Source organism: Mus musculus, chromosome 7 (genome assembly GCF_000001635.26).
Source record: "Mus musculus strain C57BL/6J chromosome 7, GRCm38.p6 C57BL/6J".
NCBI lineage: Eukaryota > Metazoa > Chordata > Mammalia > Rodentia > Muridae > Mus > Mus musculus.
In genome coordinates, this window is record NC_000073.6 from 113,262,155 (window position 1) to 113,282,956 (window position 20,802).

At 48.2% G+C, this 20,802-nt stretch overlaps 1 protein-coding gene across 21 annotated transcripts in view; it reads left to right on the forward strand.

Annotated features, from left to right (window-relative positions):
• The window catches only part of Arntl (aryl hydrocarbon receptor nuclear translocator-like), a 135,656-nt gene that overhangs the window by 83,684 nt on the left and 31,170 nt on the right, over window positions 1-20,802 (forward strand). For 9 of the 21 annotated variants that reach the window (XR_003946377.1, XR_001785467.2, XM_006507246.4 and 6 more), the window contains 4 exons: window positions 12,472-12,599; window positions 17,303-17,428; window positions 18,496-18,648; window positions 19,248-19,268. Coding sequence is in view for 19 of the 21 variants with exons in the window: in XM_006507246.4 (XP_006507309.1) it covers window positions 18,509-18,648; window positions 19,248-19,268 (161 nt within the window). In the remaining 2 variants the exon portion in view is untranslated. The other 12 variants (NM_007489.4, NM_001357070.1, XM_006507252.3 and 9 more) reach the window with 6 other exon arrangements.

Genomic DNA, 20,802 nt, shown 5'->3' on the forward strand with positions numbered 1-20,802 from the left:
TACCTTGCTCCTTGAGCATGGGGTTGCTGCATTGCCCAGAGCCCTCTGTAGCGGTAATTTTAAAAAATGTAACCCACCCACACTATTGCTGGTAATGTACCTGCGGGCCTTGTTCTCATCTCCTGAAGACTGACTCAGAGCTCCGAAATCTCTCCACCCAACTCACTAAGTTCCCACTGGCAGGTCACTACCATGCTAGCCCCTCGCTTCCAAATTCCCACTGCCTTTTTGGATGCACTTCTTGCAAACCCACGCTTTACCACTGTACCTTTCTCTCTGGAACCCAGTTGAGCTGCCGTGTGAAGGAAAACACCACAGAAACATAGTGGTAACAGGGCGTATCAACTAGCATCCTAATTTATAAGCCATTCTAAGTTAAATTCTCGAGTATCGGATCCTGGCAGATTCACCATCTAAACCAGGGGCCACGTGTAGCTACATCATGTCCTCCTACTGTCCCTGTCCAAAAGCGCATCTCTCCTGCCTCTTCTCTTCCTCCCTCCAACCTACTCACCTGCCTACTCACCCAGAGATTCCTTTCTTTATTCCTTAGAAGTCCTGAGTACAGGATTCACTCCTCATTCCCGGCAGCTCCTCTGAGGAAGCTGAATTAGCATCAAAATACAAACAGCACCAGGGCTCTCCACAGCAGCCCTCTCCCACCACAAGGCTGCCATCAGTCTCCTGGGTTCTCCTTCCTTCCTTCCTTCCTTCCTTCCTTCCTTCCTTCCTTCTGAAAGACCCACAACGTGAGGACTCCCCCACGTTCTGACTCAGGAGAGGCGACACCCCAAATCACACAAGAAAACTGCAAGAGGACTTTTATTCAAGAGCACTCCCGGGCCCATGGTCATACATCAAGCAGGGGTAGAGGACTGTGGTGCCCGAGTAGCTGGTTAAGGGGGTATTTAAAGGAAGAAACCACAACTCAAGGAAGTGGGGAGGGCGTTGTTGGAAAATACCAAAGATACCAGTTAAGAGTCCCAAGGAAGTGCAAAGTCACAAGAGTCACAAGGAATACCTGGTAATTGTTCTGGTTATCTCTCAAGACAGTTGCTAAGAGCCCCTAACAATAGCACATTTGCATAGCGGGTTCCAGCAACGGTCAGGGTGACTTTCTTTGAATAAACACTCTTTGAACCCAGGAAGCTGGTGGGTGGAGGAATGTCGCTATCTGTTTTATGATTAGCATACCTTGGAGCATTAAGTCACAGAGGTCACATTTCCAAGCCTGGGCCTAAAGGCCTAGAATTTTGTTTTTACATTATACTTTCACTTCTTTCCTTCCTTTTTTCCTTTCTTCCTTCCTTTTTTCCTTCCTTCCTTCCTTTTTTCCTTCCTTCCTTCCTTCCTTCCTTCCTTCCTTTTTTCCTTCCTTCCTTTTTTCCTTCCTTCCTTCCTTCCTTCCTTTTTTCCTTCCTTCCTTCCTTCCTTCCTTCCTTCCTTCCTTCCTTCCTTCCTTCTGTCCTTCCTTTTTTCCTTCCTTCTGTCCTTCCTTCCTTCTGTCCTTCCTTTTTTCCTTCCTTCCTTCCTTCCTTCCTTCCTTCCTTCCTTCCGTCCTTCCTTCTGTCCTTCCTTCCTTCCTTCCTTCCTTCCTTCCTTCCTTCCTTCCTTCCTTCCTTCCTTCCTTCCTGTTTGCCCCTCTTCTCTGCTGTCTCTAGTGTCCCCCAGAATTCTGTAACTGCCAACCCTCTGATGAGCTTCCAGATTTTTCTGGTCCCCACTTGCCTTCAGGGCCTCCTGTCCGTGCTTCACACAAGCTCAGGGGAGTTTGAAAAGTCTATGTTTTTCTTGGTGTGCCCCGTGTTTGGAATACTGTTGTAAAGAGCTGACCTGCTCCAGGTTCCTGTTTCCAGCCTTCCCACAGTTGTCCCCACCTGCTCCTGCCTGGTTTCTTGACCTAATCTCTTCTGCTTTAAGAGCCACATGTCCCCTATCTTTCCATCCTCCCTATGAGCCTCTTTCTGAAGTCTCCAGTGTGGGTCTGCATTATGGCAAGTGTCTCCGCCTCTGTGCTCTTGAACTCAGCCCCAGTCCCTCCCCTTCTGCTGAAGAAGGTAGCCAGATGTGCCCAGTGCTCTTCTTATGTTAAACCCAGCTAGCCACAGAGGGGGAGCACCCTCCCACCCAGGAGAGGAACCACACCCCTAGTGACCACTAGGGCAGTGGCAGAGGTGAGACTTTTTTCTATTTATTTTTGAGCCAGTCTTTCTATGTGTAGGCCTGGCTGACCTGGACTCCTCTGCCTTTGAACTCAGAGATGCCTCCCGATTGCTGGGATTAAAGGTGCCTGACATGCCACCATGCTTGACAGTCAGAGGTGGGCACTGCCCACCATCCTGTCCTCACTCACTCAGCATCTTGTGACCCTGTACCCATCCCTTCCTACAGTGGTCTAGTTCAGAGGGGCCCACTGTTCTCCCACTTGCTGAGGCGTTAGAAGAAGGGCCAGCCCTGGATGCATGGTTGTATCCTGCTGTCCCAGGGGACTTTCTGCTTTGCAGTCTTCCCCAAACCTCTTGTCAGTCTGTCCTCAGAGCCCCCTTACACACTTTGTATGTGGTGGAAAGTGGCAGGTTGTGTCACAGAAGTCTGTTCTGCTGAGTGTCCCTTGGATGTGGTCCTCACAGGAGGCGAGTGCCTTGTCTCATCTAAGTCTCAGCATTTGATAGACCCATCCCTGCCCACCTGCCGGCTAGCAGTCACTGGTCAGAGACACAGAGAGCCTCAGGCTTGTCCTCTTGCTCTCCCTCATGCTAGCATCTCTCCTCAGCCACCCAATAACAACAGTGCATTCTTTTGTTTCCTTAGAACAAGATGCAGATGTTTTCCAGAATTTTCTTCAACCTCAGGCAGTAAGTTTTTTTGGTAAAGACTCTTTTTTTTTTTTCCTGGAGTCTTTAGAACCAGGCTCTGCAGTGCTCAAAAACAAAGCAACAGACAGACTGCAATAGAAAGGAAGCAGAGATCAGGTGACAGGTCTTCAGTCAGCAGGCCTCGAACAGGATTCATATATCCTCCATGGTACCCTGGGGCTCCTTCCCTGTGCCTCTTCTGAATGCAGAGGCAGAGGCATGGTGAGGCGGGGTTAGGGTAGCTTCGTCCCAGAAAGGAGGTGGCCCGGATGGAGGGGTGCAGCTGACAGAGCGCACACATGGGCATTTCCTCACACCAGGCTCTGGGATGTGGAGAACAGGGCCCCAAGAGCTCATCTTTTTTTTTCTCATCTTCAAGCCATTGTTATTCTCCAGAGAGCGCAGACTGACTCTGGGGTCCAGGCTGGTAGAAAAGACTGTGGAGTGGAGTCCTGGTTACAGATGCTCAGGGAGTGGGCCGAGTGTATGGATACCTAGAGGCCAAGGATCATAACTGGCAGGGTGGGAGGCCAGAGACCTCGCAAGTGAACGAATGGGACCAGAACTTCAGAACCTGGGAGATAACAGAACAGCAGCCACAGGCCGCAAGTAGTAGTTCCTGGGAGGGGATCCAATCCAAGTGGCTTACAGAGCAGTTTCTTTCAGTGTGTACTGTCAAACCCTTGGCTGTCCAAAAAGCAAAGCAAAACAAACAACAAAAAATTTGGTTTGCCGGGCATCGGGTGCTGCCTTTAATCCCAGTACTCAGGAAGCAGAGGCAGGCAGATCTTTCTGAGTTCAAGGCCAGCGTGGACTACAAATTGAGTCCAGGATAGTCAGGGTTCTTTTATACAGAGAAAACCTGTCTCAAAAACAGCAGCAACAACAATAAAACCAAAACCAAAGCAGTCTGTGGATGTTTGTATCTGGAGTACTAGAAACTCCACTGTCCCTGGATGGCACACTCTGGAGGGGAACATTAAAGGGGGGAGGACCTTAAAGGTCCAAGAATCCCTTCAACGTCCCACAGAATAGATGCTATGTGGCAGAACTTTCAGCAGGGCTGTTTTGTGTATGTACTTTCATTTTTAAAAAGTGTGTGTGTGTGTGTGTGTGTGTGTTTATGTGTGTGTGTGTGATGTACATGTGGAAGTAAGAAGTTGGTATCAGATATCTTCCTTGATTATCTTTCACCTTAATTTTTGAGGCAGGATTTCTTCATTAGCCTGGAGTTCACTGATAATCTAGACTGACTGGCCCGAAAGCTCCCAGGGTCTGCCCATCCTCACTCACCCCTCACTACCACTGTGTGACTATGTTTGACCCCTTCACTATTCCCCCAGCTACTGTGTAACTATGCTTGACTTTTTACACAGGTGCATGGGGGTGGGGGTGTTGGTCCAAACTCAGGCCCTCATGTTTGTGCAGTATACACTTGCCTGACTGAGCCATCTCTGCACCCAACTCATGTTTTCTTGTTTGGTACCCAAATATATGGCAGATAGGACTACTTGTGAAACCCCAGCCTCTGCCAAGTTACTCCCTCTGACTTAGTTTCTTCTGTAACATGGGACAGAACATTAGCTTTCGTGATGGCCACGGAGGAAATAATATATAGCTCACACAAAGGGCTTGTTACCTGGCAGGTGTCATGCTAACACTTTATACAGCTCACTGAAGAGGCAGGGACTATGGGCGTGCAGGTCAGGAGCCCATGGGACACAAAGGCCAGGTCCTGTGCCCAGTATTATATTGCTGGTGTGTGTTGGACCGGTGGCTCAAATGCCTGATGGGCTTGCGTTTTGAAACCTGACTACCATCTCCCATCTGAAGATGTACAGTAATTCCCACTTTTATAGAGCCCCCTTAAACAAGAAGGCAGTGACGTCAGGTAGTGGTGGCACATGCTTTTAATCCCAGCACTTGGGAGGCAGAGGCAGGTGGATTTCTGAGTTCGAGTCCACCCTGGTCTACAGAGAGTTCCAGGACAGCCAGGGCTACACAGAGAAACCCTGTCTCAAAAACCAAAAAAAAAAAAAAGAAATGTCTTAGTTAGGGTTTCTATTCCTGCACAAACATCATGACCAAGAAGCAAGTTGGGGAGGAAAGGGTTTATTTGGCTTACACTTCCACATTGCTGTTCATCACCAAGGAAGTCAGTCAAGCAGGTCAGAAAGCAGGAGCTGATGCAGAAGCCATGGAAGAATGTCCTTTACTGGCTTGCTTCCACTGGCTTGCTCAGCCTGCTCTCTTATAGAACCTAAGACTGCCAGCCTAGAGATGGTCCCACCTGCAAGGGGCCTTTCCCCCTTGATCACTAATTGAGAAAATGCCTTACAGCTGGATCTTATGGAGGCACTTCCCCAACTGAAGCTCCTTTCTCTGTGATTACCCCAGCTGTGTCAAGTTGACACACAAAACCAGCCAGTACAAGAAGGCAGTGCCCTTCTGGGTGTCTCCTGGATACCTGAAGGGGAGCTGATGTCCCTAAGACTCAGGTCACTGTGGTCCCTTTTCTCACACTGGGAAATGATCACCTCCGTGGCTGCTTGTCCTCTCAGTTATTCATGTGACATTCTGACTGCTCCACCTTCATCCTGGGCTGTTTGAGTTTGGGCAACTGCTCAGTCTATTAGGTTCAGGTACTCCCCACCCCCAGGCACTGGAGGGCTGTATGTCCAAGCCAAGACCAGGAGTTCTTTCTAAATGCCTGGTGGTGGGATGGGACAGGGTAGGCTGGGGTTGGGTGGAAGTGGGTGGGGTGAGGTGGTTAGGAGGCCTGGGGGCAGACGGGAAACCATAGCTTACTCTCATTTTACTTGTCAGGGAGAAATAAGGCAAAGGCTACAGGTACATGTGTTGGAGCAAGCTTGTAGGAAATTATAGACCAGACTGTTCTGTGAGGCCAGTCTAGCCTGTGGCTTCTCCCTAGAGCCCTGGCTTTCTAGATTAGCCCTCCGTGCCATCCAAAAGTGGAATTCTGTGAACTTTCCTCCTTCCAGTGTATCAGAGGGCTTTTTTTTTCCCCAAAGGGAGGCCTTGTCTTTCTTCACACAGAACCCTGTATTCACAAGTCCAGCCCCATAGCTCCAAGTATGATCTCAGTTATGTTCAACCTCAGGGTTTCTGAGCACTTCGTGCTACTGATGGGACTGGGCATACAAGTGCCAGAAAGGCTCTGTCCCCAGGACCTGTAGAGCCAGTGCTTTATAGCCCTGGCTGTCCTGGAACTCACTTTGTAGACCAGGCTGGCCTCGAACTCAGAAATCTGCCTGCCTCTGCCTCCCTAGTGCTGGGATCAAAGGCGTGCGCCACCACGCCCGGCGAGCCAGTGCTTTTCAGAGTAAACTACTCTATACTCCTTAATGTCCACCCTACACCTGTAACACCTGCTCCTGGGCCCCACCCCTTCACCTTCAATAGCCTGCCACACCCACACCCACCAATAAACTAATAGTTATTTTCTCCTCTATTCTTCTCATGAAGAACTGAGATACTGGGCTGCCACCTGCTGGAACGTTGTTGTAATGGCACCTAAGTGCACCAGCCCTTCCTGGAGTTGGGTAGTGTGCTGCTGGGCAGCTGCTACCTGTTGCATTGGCTTGCTGTCGTGCATTTATTTAAACACCCCATCTTTCCGACTACACTGAAAGAGTCTTGAACGTAACAACTTTGAATTTCCATTGTGGCTGTATTGACCTGGCTTCTGCCAGAGGTGACAGAAGAGCTTGTTGAGTAGCCCTAGTAGAAATGTTGGTTGCCTTAGGTTCAGGGGATTGGCTTCAATTGGTGAATGTTCTCTGAACTTAGAGGTTGCTAAGAAACGTTTCTGAGTTCTTCAGAGCCTGTCAGTGTCAGGGGCTATGGGGCGGGGCATGTGATGAGGGACTGGCAGAGGGGATAGGACCCCATCAGCCTCTGGCCTGTTCAAAGCTCCCATCTTCAGAACACATCAGAGCAACTGAGAGAGTACCAAGGCAGACAGACCTCATGCAGTAGAGAGTAGGCTCTCCAGCTAGGGAGGGAAGGCTGCCCTCTGGAACACATTATACCTGGGGTAGGCTCCTTGTAGTATAGGTATGCAGAGGTAACAATGAGAACTAGGCCCTTCTTGGGAGCTCTGGGCTGTGGGACAGGGTAGTAGTCATGGCTCTCTCTCATCCTACTCTATTATTAGACCACAGCATCAAACACTTCACACATCTCTTAACAGAACTCCATCTAGCAGTCACTCTGTAGGTGACACTGAGGGAAAAGAGGAAGTTGTGTCTTCACTGGGCTCCATTTAAAGAGAGATGCCTCATTTACAAAGCCTGTTTCCTCAGAGGCTCTGGTCTGCAGTGCTACACAACTCCTCAGAAGTCCTACATCACTCTAGCCTGATCTCAGAAGACACTCTTCTGTCCCTGGGCCTGTCCTGATGTGCTCATTCATAGATTTCTGGGGTTATCCACTGCAGGCTGTTTCCCTCTTTGCCCTGGCTGCCAGCAAGCTCCGAGTGGACACGTTTGTTCTTTTCCTATGACTTTTCTGAACTAAGGTTTGCTCTGGTGTATGCTCCCTCCACTCTGTCCCCAGGACTGCTTGTTTCTGTGTTTGCTTTGCCTTTGAATTTTGCTTTTGGGGATGGATTTTAGCAGAAGGATCAGCAAGCAGTAAAGCCGGATGCCTACCCCAGCTTGCAGTCCCCACTCTCTGGCCATACATCCTGAACAAGGTGACTCTGCTTGTCAGTTCTTTATTCCTTCCTTGGAGAGTTGGGTCATGACCACAGTGAATGAGTTGTTGTAAAGGTCAGTCTTGTCCAGGCCTGGCTGCCCTGTGGCTCTAGGACCTGAAAAGCTACACTAGCAATGGGACCAACTCTTAGGGAATTCCTAGGACAGAAGGGTTTGCTGGGATGCAGGCATTTCAGCACTGAGATGGAGAGTTCCAAGGAAAACAGATGGATTGGTCATTCTAGTTAGCTCTCTACCTTTTCTCTCCTCACACTGCCCCCTCCCCCTTCCCTGATGCCCTGTTGCTATGGCAGGTGTCCTGGAAGGCTGCAGCTTCCACCACTCTTGCTGCAGCTTCTGCTGCTGTTGACTGCTGAGACTGAGGCCCTGCTGTGTTTGCAGCTGGCAGTGCAGTCAGCTCTGGGGGCCTCTTTTGCAGCTTGGCCAGCTACATGACTCTTACTCACCTGCCAGATAGGCCACTCCCCTGCTCTTTGGTTTGGTGTGCCAGCTTCCCGTTGTTCTGCTGCCCTTGCTCTTGCCGCCACTCCACTGTCATTGCTCGTGCTCATGGCACCAGCTCAGTCACTCCACGAAAAGTGGGTAGGAAAGGACTGTGGAAGAGAAGCTTTGCATCGGGCCTAATGTAACAGCAAGAGAGACAGTGCAGGATGCTAGGTGCGCTGGGGATGTCTCTCAGTTAGCTGACTGTCATAAGTCCGTCTTCTGTGACTGGAGAAGTGTGTTTGTACCAATCCTAGTAAACTCTACATTCAAGGGAATGCTCTTGTTGGCATTGTCACAATGCTGTACTTGGCTTGGCCACAACAGAAGTGCCCCTTCCTAGACTTAGACAGAAATGGCTGTAGGTTCACTTAGAGTTCACTGAGGCTTGTAGTAGCAAAAAAAAAAAAAAAAAAAAAGTCCGCCACAAATTGTTTGGAACTGTCCTAACTGGAGCTGTGCCTTCAGAATCCAGAGCAATTAACCGAGACCATCATGCAGTTTCCTCAGAGCGTCCAGGGAGTGTTCCAAAGCGCCATTGCTGGCGTGCAGCCATCGGCCTGCTGTTCGGCCATATTTACTGCCCATGTGCCCAAGGTAGCCAGGGAAGCTCGAGAAGATCTAAAAGCTGTCAGTTAGGGAGCTTTGCCCAGTGTCCCAGATTCTTTGCTTATTTACAGGAAAACGAACCCTAGGAGTGCCGACAGGAAGAACTTATCACTATCACTAGTAGTGAGTGCTCCCCACCGCCACCACCCAGTGCTAGGCAAGTGCTGTACTACTGAACTGTCTCTGCATCCCCATTACTAGTGATTTTTTAAGTGATTTGATCCCAGAGAGAGAGAGAGAGAGAGAGAGAGAGAGAGAGAGGTGAGACATTTTCTGTCTCATTACCATGAGGCAGCTAACTGTTGGAACATAAATCCTATCTACAGGTGGCCTTCTGGGGTCCTGGGGTGAGGATGGGAACAAAGGGACATGGAGCTGTGGTCCAGATTGAAGGCTTGAATGTGGCTGTCCCTCCTGCAGGTGGTAGGATGGGCAGTTGGAGTTTAGCATTGTCTTGCCCTGCTCAGAGAAGCACTATGTCTCTTTTGGGCCTTGCCCCTCTCAGCTGCCGTAACCATTCTGCCAGGGCAGCCTGGGCTGTGGCGATTCCTTCCCCTCTGCTCCTTTAGATGGAGCTCAGGGGTCCCTGTGCTCTGAGGGACGGACAGGGAAAGACCTGGTGTTCTTTCCAGGCGCACTGCACAGGTTTCCCAATACCCGCTTTCTCTGGCTCTTTGGTGAGACCCTTTTTCTACCTTTAGGACTTTCTAGCTCAGAATTGGGCATATGTGTGATCCTGGACTGCAAGACACGATCAGGCTCCAAGAGTGACCTTCATGTGCCATTTACATGCTTGTAACAGGACCAGGTCCTTTGTGCCCTCTGCCAGCAAAGGTCCCTCCCACAGGCACCTAAGGAGCTCTCTCTCTCTGTCTTGTCTCAGGCCCCTTTCAGAAGAAAGTAACACAAAAAGTTGGGGCTTTCGTCTTGGTTGCTGTTTCTCTCCCTATCCCCACCACTTTCAGTTGTTCTTCTAAGAACACCTTCTTGGCCGGGCGTGGTGGTGCACGCCTTCAATCCCAGCACTCGGGAGGCAGAGGCAGGAGGATTTCTGAGTTCGAGGCCAGCCTGGTCTACAAAGTGAGTTCCAGGACAGCCAGGACTATACAGAGAAACCCTGTCTCAAAAACACCAAAAAAAAAAAAAAAAAAAAAAAAAAAAAAAAAAAAAAAAAAAACACCTTCTTGGAAAGAAAAGTCTTCTAAAAATAATGTTGTCACATCTGCCTCAGCCTCCTCACCTTGTCTAAAATGTAAGAAACCCCTTTGCAGTTTTGTTTTATGTAGATAACAGCAGCATCTAAGTTAGCAGTTAGTACTTACATTTCTATAAAGTAAAAAAAAAAATTTTTTTTGGGGGGGGGGAAGGTTTCGAGACAGGGTTTCTCTGTATAGCCCTGGCTGTCCTGGAGCTCACTTTGTAGACCAGGCTGGCCTCGAACTCAGAAATCCGCCTGCCTCTGCCTCCCAAGTGCTGGGATTAAAGGTGTGTGCCACCACGCCTGGCATAAAATTTAATATTACAAAAGTCCATCAATGTGAGGCATTTCTTGTAGACCAAGGGTTTGTAAATCTAATGAAACCTGTTGATCAAAGACAGAAGGGAGCAAGGACTCAGGCTTGTCTGGTCCTGGACCACTGACAGTAAGGCATGGGAGAGTTACAACTGCCCATCAATGAGGCACCGTCTGCAGGGTTGTAGTGGAGCAGGGAAGATGGGCAGCATGAAGACCTTACCAGGGAACAGAGTGGTTTCCACATTAGGGACCCCCACCCCCACCCCCACCCCCAGCTCCTGGGTTCCTCCATGTTTCCTCTTGGCCTGGGCCCTGGGCACTGTGTGGCAGGGATGGGCTGGCACTGAGTGAGGCCAGCACATCCTGCTAGGGAGTGTGGAATTTTTCTGGCTTAAGGAAAAATGAGGCTTGAATGCAATAAGCAAGGAGGGCGTTCTCTCACTGGCCGGAGTGGGAGGGGTGGATCTGGAGAGAATCTGACAGAGCATTGGCAGGGCATGCTGGGAAGTAGCTAGATCCATCCCTCAGAAGAGCTCTGGGGCCGTGTGTGTGTGTGTGTGTGTGTGTGTGGGGGGGGGGGGGTATGTGTGGAACGGAGGGAGGGAGGGAAGGAAGGAGAGAGGGAGAGATAGAGATAGAGACAGAGAGAGAAACATGAACATTCAGGCTCAGAGTTCAGAGTGGAGCAGGCCTTGCTGACTTAGGAGTTGAGAAGACAGTATGCAGCAGTACAAGGAATCAAATGGAGGTGGAACGGCATATGTTAAGCCTGGAGCCTGCATCTCTACTTGCTGTTTCTTTACCAACTGTGGTTTGGGGCTAGAGGAGCCAGATTTCCAGATATAACGTTTGCATGTGCATGACCTAGAGTTAGCAGAGCTGGACACGGAGGATCTGAACCAGGTGGCATGCGTGGGTCAGTGGGGAGGGAGGGAGCCATGCCGAGGATAGGCAGTCATTCCAGCATCTTAGGACCATCAGGAAGAGAGCATTTTCTGAAGACTGCAAGGGTCAGCCAGTGTAAGGGCAGATCTTTCACTTCAGGAGATCAGCAGAGCACTCGCCATTGCAGTCTCACTTACTGCGGGCAGAGCAGCATGGATGAAGATGTGAAAGGCCCCCCCTGTGTTCCCTCCTCATTGGCTCTTCTTAAACACAGGAAGCTGCCGCTGCCATGGAGATCAGAGGGGCAGCATGCAGGGCCTGTGTCCTGGCTGAAGGAGGTGGTATTGTAGCCACTTGGCTGACAAGAACCCTTGTAGATGTTGTGTAGTTATACCCTTAGCTTTGGGTATAACTAGATATCTTGGAGTTCACAGAGATTTTCTTTAAGTGCTTGAACTGATCCTGCTGGCATTGGCTTAAGCTAAATGGCTTCTGTCCTTCTCTGCTGCTCTGGTCCCCTGGGTTCAAATGACTACTTTCACTTGCATTGAGAACTGAGCAACTTTTTAAAAACATTTTTAAAAAAAAAAAGTTATGTGTGTGTGCTCATGAGTGCTCATGAGTGCAGTGCCCGTCTAGGCCAGAGGAAGCTGTTGGATCCCTTGAAGCTGGGGTTACAGGTGGTTCTGAGCAATCTGACATGAGTGCTAACTCTGAGCTCCAGGACTCTGGAAGAGCATCATGCTCTCAGCTGCAGGGCTAGACATCCAGCACTGTTGTTGGAGATGGGACCTCTCTGTAAGCTGTTCTGTCTTTGAACTTCATGTGTAGCTGAGGATGACCTTGAACGTGCTATCTTCCCGCCTCTACCTCCTGAGAGCCACCCCACCCAGTTTAGAACTGAACCATACTGTCAGTTGCTTCTGGTGGCCCGGGCACACTCAGTGTGGCTTTGTCTGGTTCTTCACCTTCTCAGGTGCTTGCATCTCCCCTTTGTAAAATGCGTACAGCAGTGTATCTGCCTTCTAGAGTGACAGGTCATTAAGTGTCTGATGTAAAATAACAACCGGACATTCACAGTCATTATGTAACCCAATAAAAGAAGTAATAAAACATGCCTTGCTTTCCTAAGGATGAGTTCAAGGAGACATGGTTTTCACAGGATGCATCGGCCACATCCCTTCATGCTTTTGCAGCCCAGATGTCACAGGGATGTAAAGAAATGGCCAGTGCTGAGCCAGTGAGTGTAGCAATGGATGGGCTGGGAGCATGTCCTGCATGAGTCAGGGGCTGAGCTCCCTTGCCCTCCTTAGCTCAGAAGAGAGACAGATTTATTTGTCCCTGTATGACCCTCAGGGTTTCTTTTCTTGGGTCTCTACTGTAGGATTTTGGAAGAAGTTGACTGCCTGGAAGGAAGTTACAAAACATGAAAGTCACTTTGGGGTGACCAGCAACTACAGTGGCCCTTTGCATCTCCCACACTGGATCGAAGCTTAAGAACTGTAACTTCAGGTAATAAATAAGTCCCTTCACCCTAAGACCCTGGCAACCAGTGGTTGTTGGGGGCCTTCAGATGTTGAGATGTTAAAAAAAAAAAAAAGAGTGGCAGATACTGGTGGCACCCCAGGTCTCACATGTGCAAGGGGACAAGTATCTCTAAACACCAAGGCCTGGAGGACAGGGGTGTGTATTCAGACCTTTCCCTGGTTCTCTGAAGGTCAACAGTGGCCACCCACCATGACTTTTATAAGATGTTCCTCAGAGAACAAGTCAGAACAGCCAAGACAGTTCTGAAAATTGAGAGTAATGAAGGAAACTAGTTTGTCCTGTCGTACATTAAGATGTGTACTGAAGCCTCGTTGTAAGAAGAGTGTGACACTAGAATTAAAAGAACCATGAGACTACGCCGGGGCCTAGAAAACACATAAGTGGCTGCTCACAGTCAGCTATTGGATGGATCACAGGGCTCCCAATGGAGGAGCTAGAGAAAGTACCCAAGGAGCTAAAGGGGTCTGCAACCCTATAGGTAGAACAACAATATGAACTAACCAGTACCCCGGAGCTCTTGACTCTAGCTGCATATGTATCAAACGATGACCTAGTCGCCCATAACTGGAAAGAGAGGCCCATTGGACTTGCAAACTTTATATGCCCCAGTACAGGGGAACACCAGGGCCAAAAAGTGGGAGTGGGTGGGTAGGGGGGTGGGAGGGAGGGTATGGGGGTCTTTTGGGATAGCATTGGAAATGTAAATGAGGAAGATACCTAATAAAAAAAGTAAATAACACACAACAACAAAAAAAAAAAAGAAATAAAAAAAAAAACCAGATTAGGGGACAAAATAGGACAAGTGAACATGGAGAGGCCACAGAGGCGCCATGTTTGGTGTTTAGAAACAGGAAGCATGGCCTAAGAAGAAGTTCTGGGACAGTAATGCAGAAATGGCTAACAGCAAATGATGTATCAAAATGATTGCCAGAAGGATTAGATTTGGTTTTGTTTTGTTTTGGTTTGGTTTGGTTTGGTTTGGTTTTTCGAGACAGGGTTTCTCTGTGTAGCCCTGGCTGTCCTGGAACTCACTCTGTAGACCAGGCTGGCCTCGAACTCAGAAATCCACCTGCCTCTGCCTCCCGAGTGCTGGGATTAAAGGCGTGCACCACCACCCCCGGCTCACAAGGATTAGATTTGTAAGTAAAAAAATAAAAGTGGAGGCTAGAAAGAAGGCTCTGTTGACAACATGCTTGTCAGGCAAGCATGAGGACAGTTTGATCTCAGGACCCATGTAGAAATTTAGGTATAGAGGCTGGAGAGATGACTCAGAAGTTAAGAACATATACTACTTTTGTATAAGACCTGAGTTCGATTCCCAGAACCTACATTAAGTGGCTCACAACTGTTTCTGGTTGGAGCTTAAGGGGATTTAGTACATCTGGCCTCTGTGGGTACCTATACTCCTGTAGACAAACATACACATAATTACGAATGTTAAACAGGGTGTGGAGCAATGACTCAGTGGTTAAGAACACTGTCTGTTCTTCCAGAGGACCTGGGTTCAGTTCCTACTCTCGCATGACAGCTCACAACATGTGTAACTCCAGTTCAAGGGGATCCAGTGCCTTCTGCTGACCTCCAAGGGTACCAGCCACACATGGTGCATATACATACATACATACAGCCAGCAAAAGCATCCAGATACATAAAAATAAAAAAGTCTTTAAAAATGCAAAATGTAGAGCTGAGTACAGAGGGAGGCAGGCACCTGTAAGCCAGTGCTGGGGAGGTGGACACACTGTAACCCAGTGCTGGGGAGGTGGACACACTGTAACCCAGTGCTGGGGAGGTGGACACACTGTAACCCAGTGCTGGGGAGGTGGACACAGGTCGATCTGTAGGACTTCCCAACAGCCAGTCTAGTCCAGACTGTGAGCTCCGAGTTCAGTAAGAGACCGTGGCTCAAGAAATGAGGAGCATGATTAGAGAAGCCACCCAAAGTCAACCCCAATCTCTGCTCATGTGCTTACATGACCATATATGTCTTTGCACAGGTTCATACATGAACATGTGCACACACATGTACACACACACACACACAAGAGTAAAATGAAAGTTTAAGCCAGCATGGTCACTTTATGCATATAATTTTACTACTAGGAGGTTGAGGCCAGCCTGCTGTGCTATACAATGAGTTCCAGTCTGGGCTACACAGCAAAACCCTGTCTCAAAAACAAACAAACAAACAAAACAAGACAAAAACAAACAACCCCCCAACCAAAAAAACTAAATAAAAGCTACAAAATATTGGTATAAAGAGGAATATTTGTATTATGATTTTTATAATGTTTTAACACTGTGTATAAAATCAAAATCAAAAGATAATGAACAATGGAAAGAAAAGCATTTATAACATCTGTGATAATCAAAGAACTGCTCTTTGTCACATGCAGATTATTTCATTCATGCCTAGTCTCTTGGTGGAACATTTCTGTGTGCCAGAAAGCCTTCTGCACACTAAGCTGTGGGCAGTCAGTAGAGTAGAACTCCTGTTCTTCAAAGCTGACCACTTCTTAGGGAGGACAGAAAGGAGATTGTTACAGGGGAAATGTGGATCAGAACGTTTTAAATAGGGGTATAGAGTAGGAGTGTCGGCAGGGTTCATACTGTATGGTCCTTCAAAGAAGTGTCACTAAGGAAGTGACATTTAGCAGTGCACTGTTCTGTATTTTTAATTCTGTGCCAATAAGAAGACAAATGGAGGGGTCAGATGGATTCTTGGCTCAGAGTCTGGGAGCCAGAAGGATAGAGGCCACTTGACTACATAGGGAAGCCTGAAAGGCTTGCTTAGAGGGAACATGAATGTCAAAATACAGTCTCTGTTGCATACTCAGGCAGAGATATGGGGAGATGGGTGGTTGTACGAGTCTAAAAATTTGGGGACAGCCAGGCTGGAGGTAGAGGCTTGAGGTTGGCATAGTATGGGTGGCATTTGAGACTGTCAAAGTAGGAGCTTCTAGGGATTGAATACAGACAGGTCAGGGTCCCAAAGTACCCATGGGGTTGTTAGTCTAGAGGCAAAGAAGATGAAAAGCCAGGTTGAGAACAGAAATGGAGCAAATCCCCAAACAGAAGAATTATGGGAAAATAGCATCTCCAAGCCAGAGACAGCCTCCAGGGAGAGAGGTCAGTTGTGCTGATGCCAATGGGGGCCGTTGATCTGGAAAAGGATGGTCCCTATTGAACTAGGAAGGGCAGCTGCAGTATTGTAATGACATCATGAATGGATAATGCCTGAAAGGGGGGGGGGATGGGGACGCTGTAGAGATGGCTCAGAAGTTCAGAGTACTAGCTGTTCTTCCAGAGGACTAGAGTTCAATTCCCAGCACCCACACAGTGGCTCTCAACCCACTGTGATTCCAGATCCAAGGAATCTAATGCCTTTTTTTTAGCATCAGTGGGCACTAGGTACATAAGTAGGTGTACACACATACATGCGAGCAAAACACTCACCTACATAAAATAAAGTAAAATTAAATTAAATTTAAAAAATCCTGACCTGAGTTAGATTATATGGAGAAACCAAGAAAAAAACTAGAGACAGAAAATAGGACAGTAGGAAGACAGTGTCCCAAACAATATATTTGGGACTAGGGGGTGGCACAGTACTAAGAGCACTTGCCTAGCAAGCAAAGGACGTGGGTTTCATACCTTGCATTGTGGAATAAAATAATGCGTTGGGGTTTTTTCCTCCATGATTGAGTTATGTGACTGGTGGGGGGTGGGGGCTGCAATGATAGTCTCCATCAGATGAGAGCAGTAGAGTTCAGGCAGGCCTTAGGGTGTGGGGATCCGCAGCAGCAGTACCCACTCAGGCTGATAGAGATGTGTTTTTCAGCCACCATTTGACTTACAGAAGCATAGCTGGCAGGGCTGGGAGTGTGGCTCAGTGGTAGGGCGTTTGACAGCACGCAGGAGGCCTTAGCTTCAGACTCCAGTACTGGGGTGGGTAGGAAGGAGAGAGAAAAGGAAGAAAAATTATCACCTAAAGTGAGAACGAGGGGGATGTTGGAAGTTGGACAGGAGAGACAGATAACAGGATCACACACACACACACACACACACACACACACACACACACACACACACACACACACACCAAGAACACAGGCCAGGATGTTGGAAGTTGGACAGGAGAGACAGATAACAGGATCACACACACACACACACACACACACACACACACACACACACACACACACACACACACACACACACCAAGAACACAGGCCAGGAATGTGAAGGAAGACTTGGTAGTCTTGCAGGTCTCTGAAGCATTCTTTTTTCTCAAGTGCACGGTTAAACACTAGGTGGAAGGCATGTGATGGAGAGATGGGGACCAAGTACAGACATCTGGGGAGATAGATGCCTACAGAGGGACAGGCCAACATCAGTAATGAGGAAAGCAGCAGAAAACAGTGAGACTTTGAGACTGGCAGGAGTTCTTTAAAGGACAGTCATGATCAAATCTGCCCACTAGCTATCCTGCTTTTAGAAATTAATTCTAAGAGGTAACAAATGGAGACACGTGCATAATTAAGATGTGGATTCCAGAAGAACCTGTAAAAGTTGGCTTTGGCCTGCTTGGAGGGGCTAGTTACTAGCCCGAGGGCAAAATAGTGACTTTGGGAAACAATTCTCACCCTTACCCTCTTGTTTTGCAGATGTGGGAATTTGGGCCCAGAGGGTGGGAGTGACAGCCCCAGTCAAATCCTGTGGACCTTTGAGCCCTTTGAGGCCCACTGGGCAACCCCTCTTCACCAGGGTTTGAAGTTAGAGTCCCTTGCAAGGTACTTATGACCTCTTGGTTTTTTGTTGTTGTTGTTTTGTTTTGTTTTGTTTTTAACACTATGCTTGTAAAATATGAACTTGGAAAAATGACTTGTACTTTCATTTGTGATGTCTTTAATTATGCAAGCGGATGCTGGGATCAAAGGGACTTTGTGGGGGCAGGGTGGGGCAGACGGGGGCAGGGTGGGGTAGTGAAGACTGGGCAGGCCTTGCTTGATCAAGAAGAGAGAGGAACCATATTATCTTAACTCCTTTGTAGGACTTACTCTTTCTTTTGGAGAGGAATGGCAGTTGAGACTGGGCCTTACTAATGTAGCCCAGGATGGTCTTGAACTCACAATCTTCCTGCTTCTGCTCCCCCCAAGAACTATGAGTATGCCACCATGCCCAGATATATATATACCTTTTGTATTTTGTGCTGTTTTTTTCACAACTTTTTGAAAGCAAAAATCATAACAAAAGCACAAACATCCTTATGATTGATGTTTGTTTCACTGGTTATATATTTGTTAATCAGAAGGAAAAGAAATTGCCTGTGTCCTACTGAGTACATGTAGGATATCGGATCACCTCCCCAAGTCTCTGCCTGGCTTATTCTTCCCCCAGTGTAGGTCCTAGAAGCCACTAAACTTCTCTGGGCACAGAGATGCCTGCACAAAGGTGTAGTGTCTTCACAGATTACAAATTAAAGCTCTCAGAATGAGTGTGATGCTTCTCCCAGTCCCCGGCCCTGTCTGCCTTCCAAGCTGCCCGGTGGGGGATGCTACTGTAGTAAGCCAGGCCCATGACCTCAGTGCCACAACAGCCCCTGCACTACCACAGAAGAGTAGACTGAGATAACTCTCCCAGGGCTTGTGAGATGGCTCATGCTGCCTTTCCAGAGAACCAAGTTGCACATCGGGCAGCTCATGACTGCTTGCAGCTCCAGCTCTAGGGGGAGTGGGAGCCTCATTCTTCCACGGGTATCACATTCACATGCCCCTCCCCCACCATAATTGAAAACAAAACAAATTTTAAAAAAGAAAGTATTTAAAAAGAAGTAAGTGTCCTCTTGTAATCCTTTTAGCACCTTCCTTCCAATGGCGGACCAGAGAATGGACATTTCCTCAACCATCAGCGACTTCATGTCTCCGGGCCCCACCGACCTACTCTCCGGTTCCCTGGGCACCAGTGGTGTGGACTGCAATCGCAAGAGGAAAGGCAGTGCCACTGACTACCAGTAAGAGCCTTGGGACCGTCAGCTTATGCCAGTGCATGAGCACAGAGCACCTGCCTGCCCATAGCTGTCATTGTTCCGGGAGGAAGGGATGGGCAGCTAAGGTCCTCTCCAAGTGCCGCATATTTGATTTTAGCTTCATCTGCTCTTAAATGGCCAGCAGCACTGCTGAGGTGTTTGTGACTTCTACTATTCCCAGATTATATTATATCACCGGGAAAATCAATAGCCTTAAAGCCGGGCCCTGGCTTTCCTCTGCTCCTCTGAGTAGGAGACCTCAATCTGGAGAATCCTCCTCAGGGAGAGCTCCCACTCAGCCTCTTTTTTTTTTTTTTTTTTTTTGTTTTTTTGTTTTTTTGAGACAGGGTTTCTCTGTGTAGCCCTGGCTGTCCTGGAACTTTGTAGACCAGGGTGGACTCGAACTCAGAAATCCCTGCTTCTGCCTCCAGAGTGCTGGGATTAAAGGCATGCGCCACCACACCCGGCTCCCACTCAGCCTCTTAAGGAAGGAGTAGAAGCCAGTGTGTCAATAGCTTATAGACATCACACTATTTAAATTAGCATGACCTGCGTTGTTAAGTAGTCTTTCTGTTTTTCTTTAGACTTGATGACTTTGCTTTTGAGTAAGTATGTTTTCCTATTCACTACCCGCACCCCTGCCCCGTAGTCTGCTAGAGAGGGAGGCAGGATAGACTGGTCAGAGACAGGTTTCGTTTCACTGAGGCAGCTGTGTGGGGTCGAAGAGCTTTTCTTTTGTTGAGTGGAAAACAATCTCTGAGGAGGTAGACCCTGTAGCAGATGTCATTTCTGCTGAAGTTGACAGGTCAGATTTGGGGAACACAGAGGCTGGAGCTCAAACGCCCCCTAGGAGATGCTATGATTAATGTGTAAGTCATCCCAGATCATTGAGAGAGTTACTTACTGTCAAGGGATGGCTCGTGGGTATGAGGATCACAGGGCTTCTGCCATAGCGCTCATTCCCCAGCACAGACCAGGGCATTTTTTGTAAAGCTTTGTCTTGGGCAGATGCTGACAGAGCCAACATCTTCTATGATTTCTATTAGACCTGTGATTTCCAGCCTCTTGTTACCCAGTAACCTTCAAGTTTCCCTTGTGTACCCCAGTTTTGCAAATTTTTTTATAAAGATTTATTTATTATTATATGTAAGTACACTGTAGCTGTCTTCAGACACTCCAGAAGAGGGTGTCAGATCTCGTTACGGATGGTTGTGAGCCACCATGTGGTTGCTGGGATTTGAACTCCAGACCTTTGGAAGAGCAGTCGGGTGCTCTTACCCACTGAGCCATCTCTCCAGCCTGCAAATTTTTGCCCATTACCTTTTAGAATTCACAGTTCTGCCCCCCCACCCCACCCCGTGGTTTCCCACTGTTAAGATCATCAGCTTCCTGTCACCTGGGGCTGAGCGTGACTACAGCAGTAGACACAATCCAGGTGCAAAGAGGGCACACTTGCCTTATAACTTTTTGATTCCCTCCAAGTCCCATGATTAGCAGGAGAAACGGCCTATGAAGACACCCAGGGTATCTAATTGGAGCTGCTGTTTTAGAATGCTCTTAATGAATCCAGCATTCTAGAAAGCACTTTATATTATATGAAGAACCATAGTCCTTCCCTTAGGAGACATGGGAGATGGGAGAGACGTTCAGGAGACAGTCACTACCTTCCTCATGAGTGTTTGAGTTGGACAAGGGAGTAGGCTGACCCTGGGGAGAGACTGGAACTCTTTCCTCTGGGGATTTCCATCTGTGTTTACTGAACCACAAAATGCCATGAAACTCTGGGTTTCTGGGGTCTGTGAAAGAAAGGTGGGCCCTGCTATGACCCCAGGACCCTCCATAGCTCTCAGCCCCCTACTCCTCTTCACCTTAATTTCTTGAACATGGGGTTGTCCACTTGGCCCAGGAGTAGCCTGCAGTGGCAAAACCTTCGAGATGCTCCCTGGGGCCCTTGCTCTGTTCTTGACTGTCTGTCAGTGCTTTCATTAGCCCCTCCTCCCCACCCCACCCATACCCCCAACAAATAGACTCATCAGTAGTATCTTTGGTGTTTGGTATGTTTTGAAATAGAGTAAGCTTCATCTATCATTTATCCAGAACAGCCAAGGAATGAGGTGGCACAGATGTCTGGCTACTCTG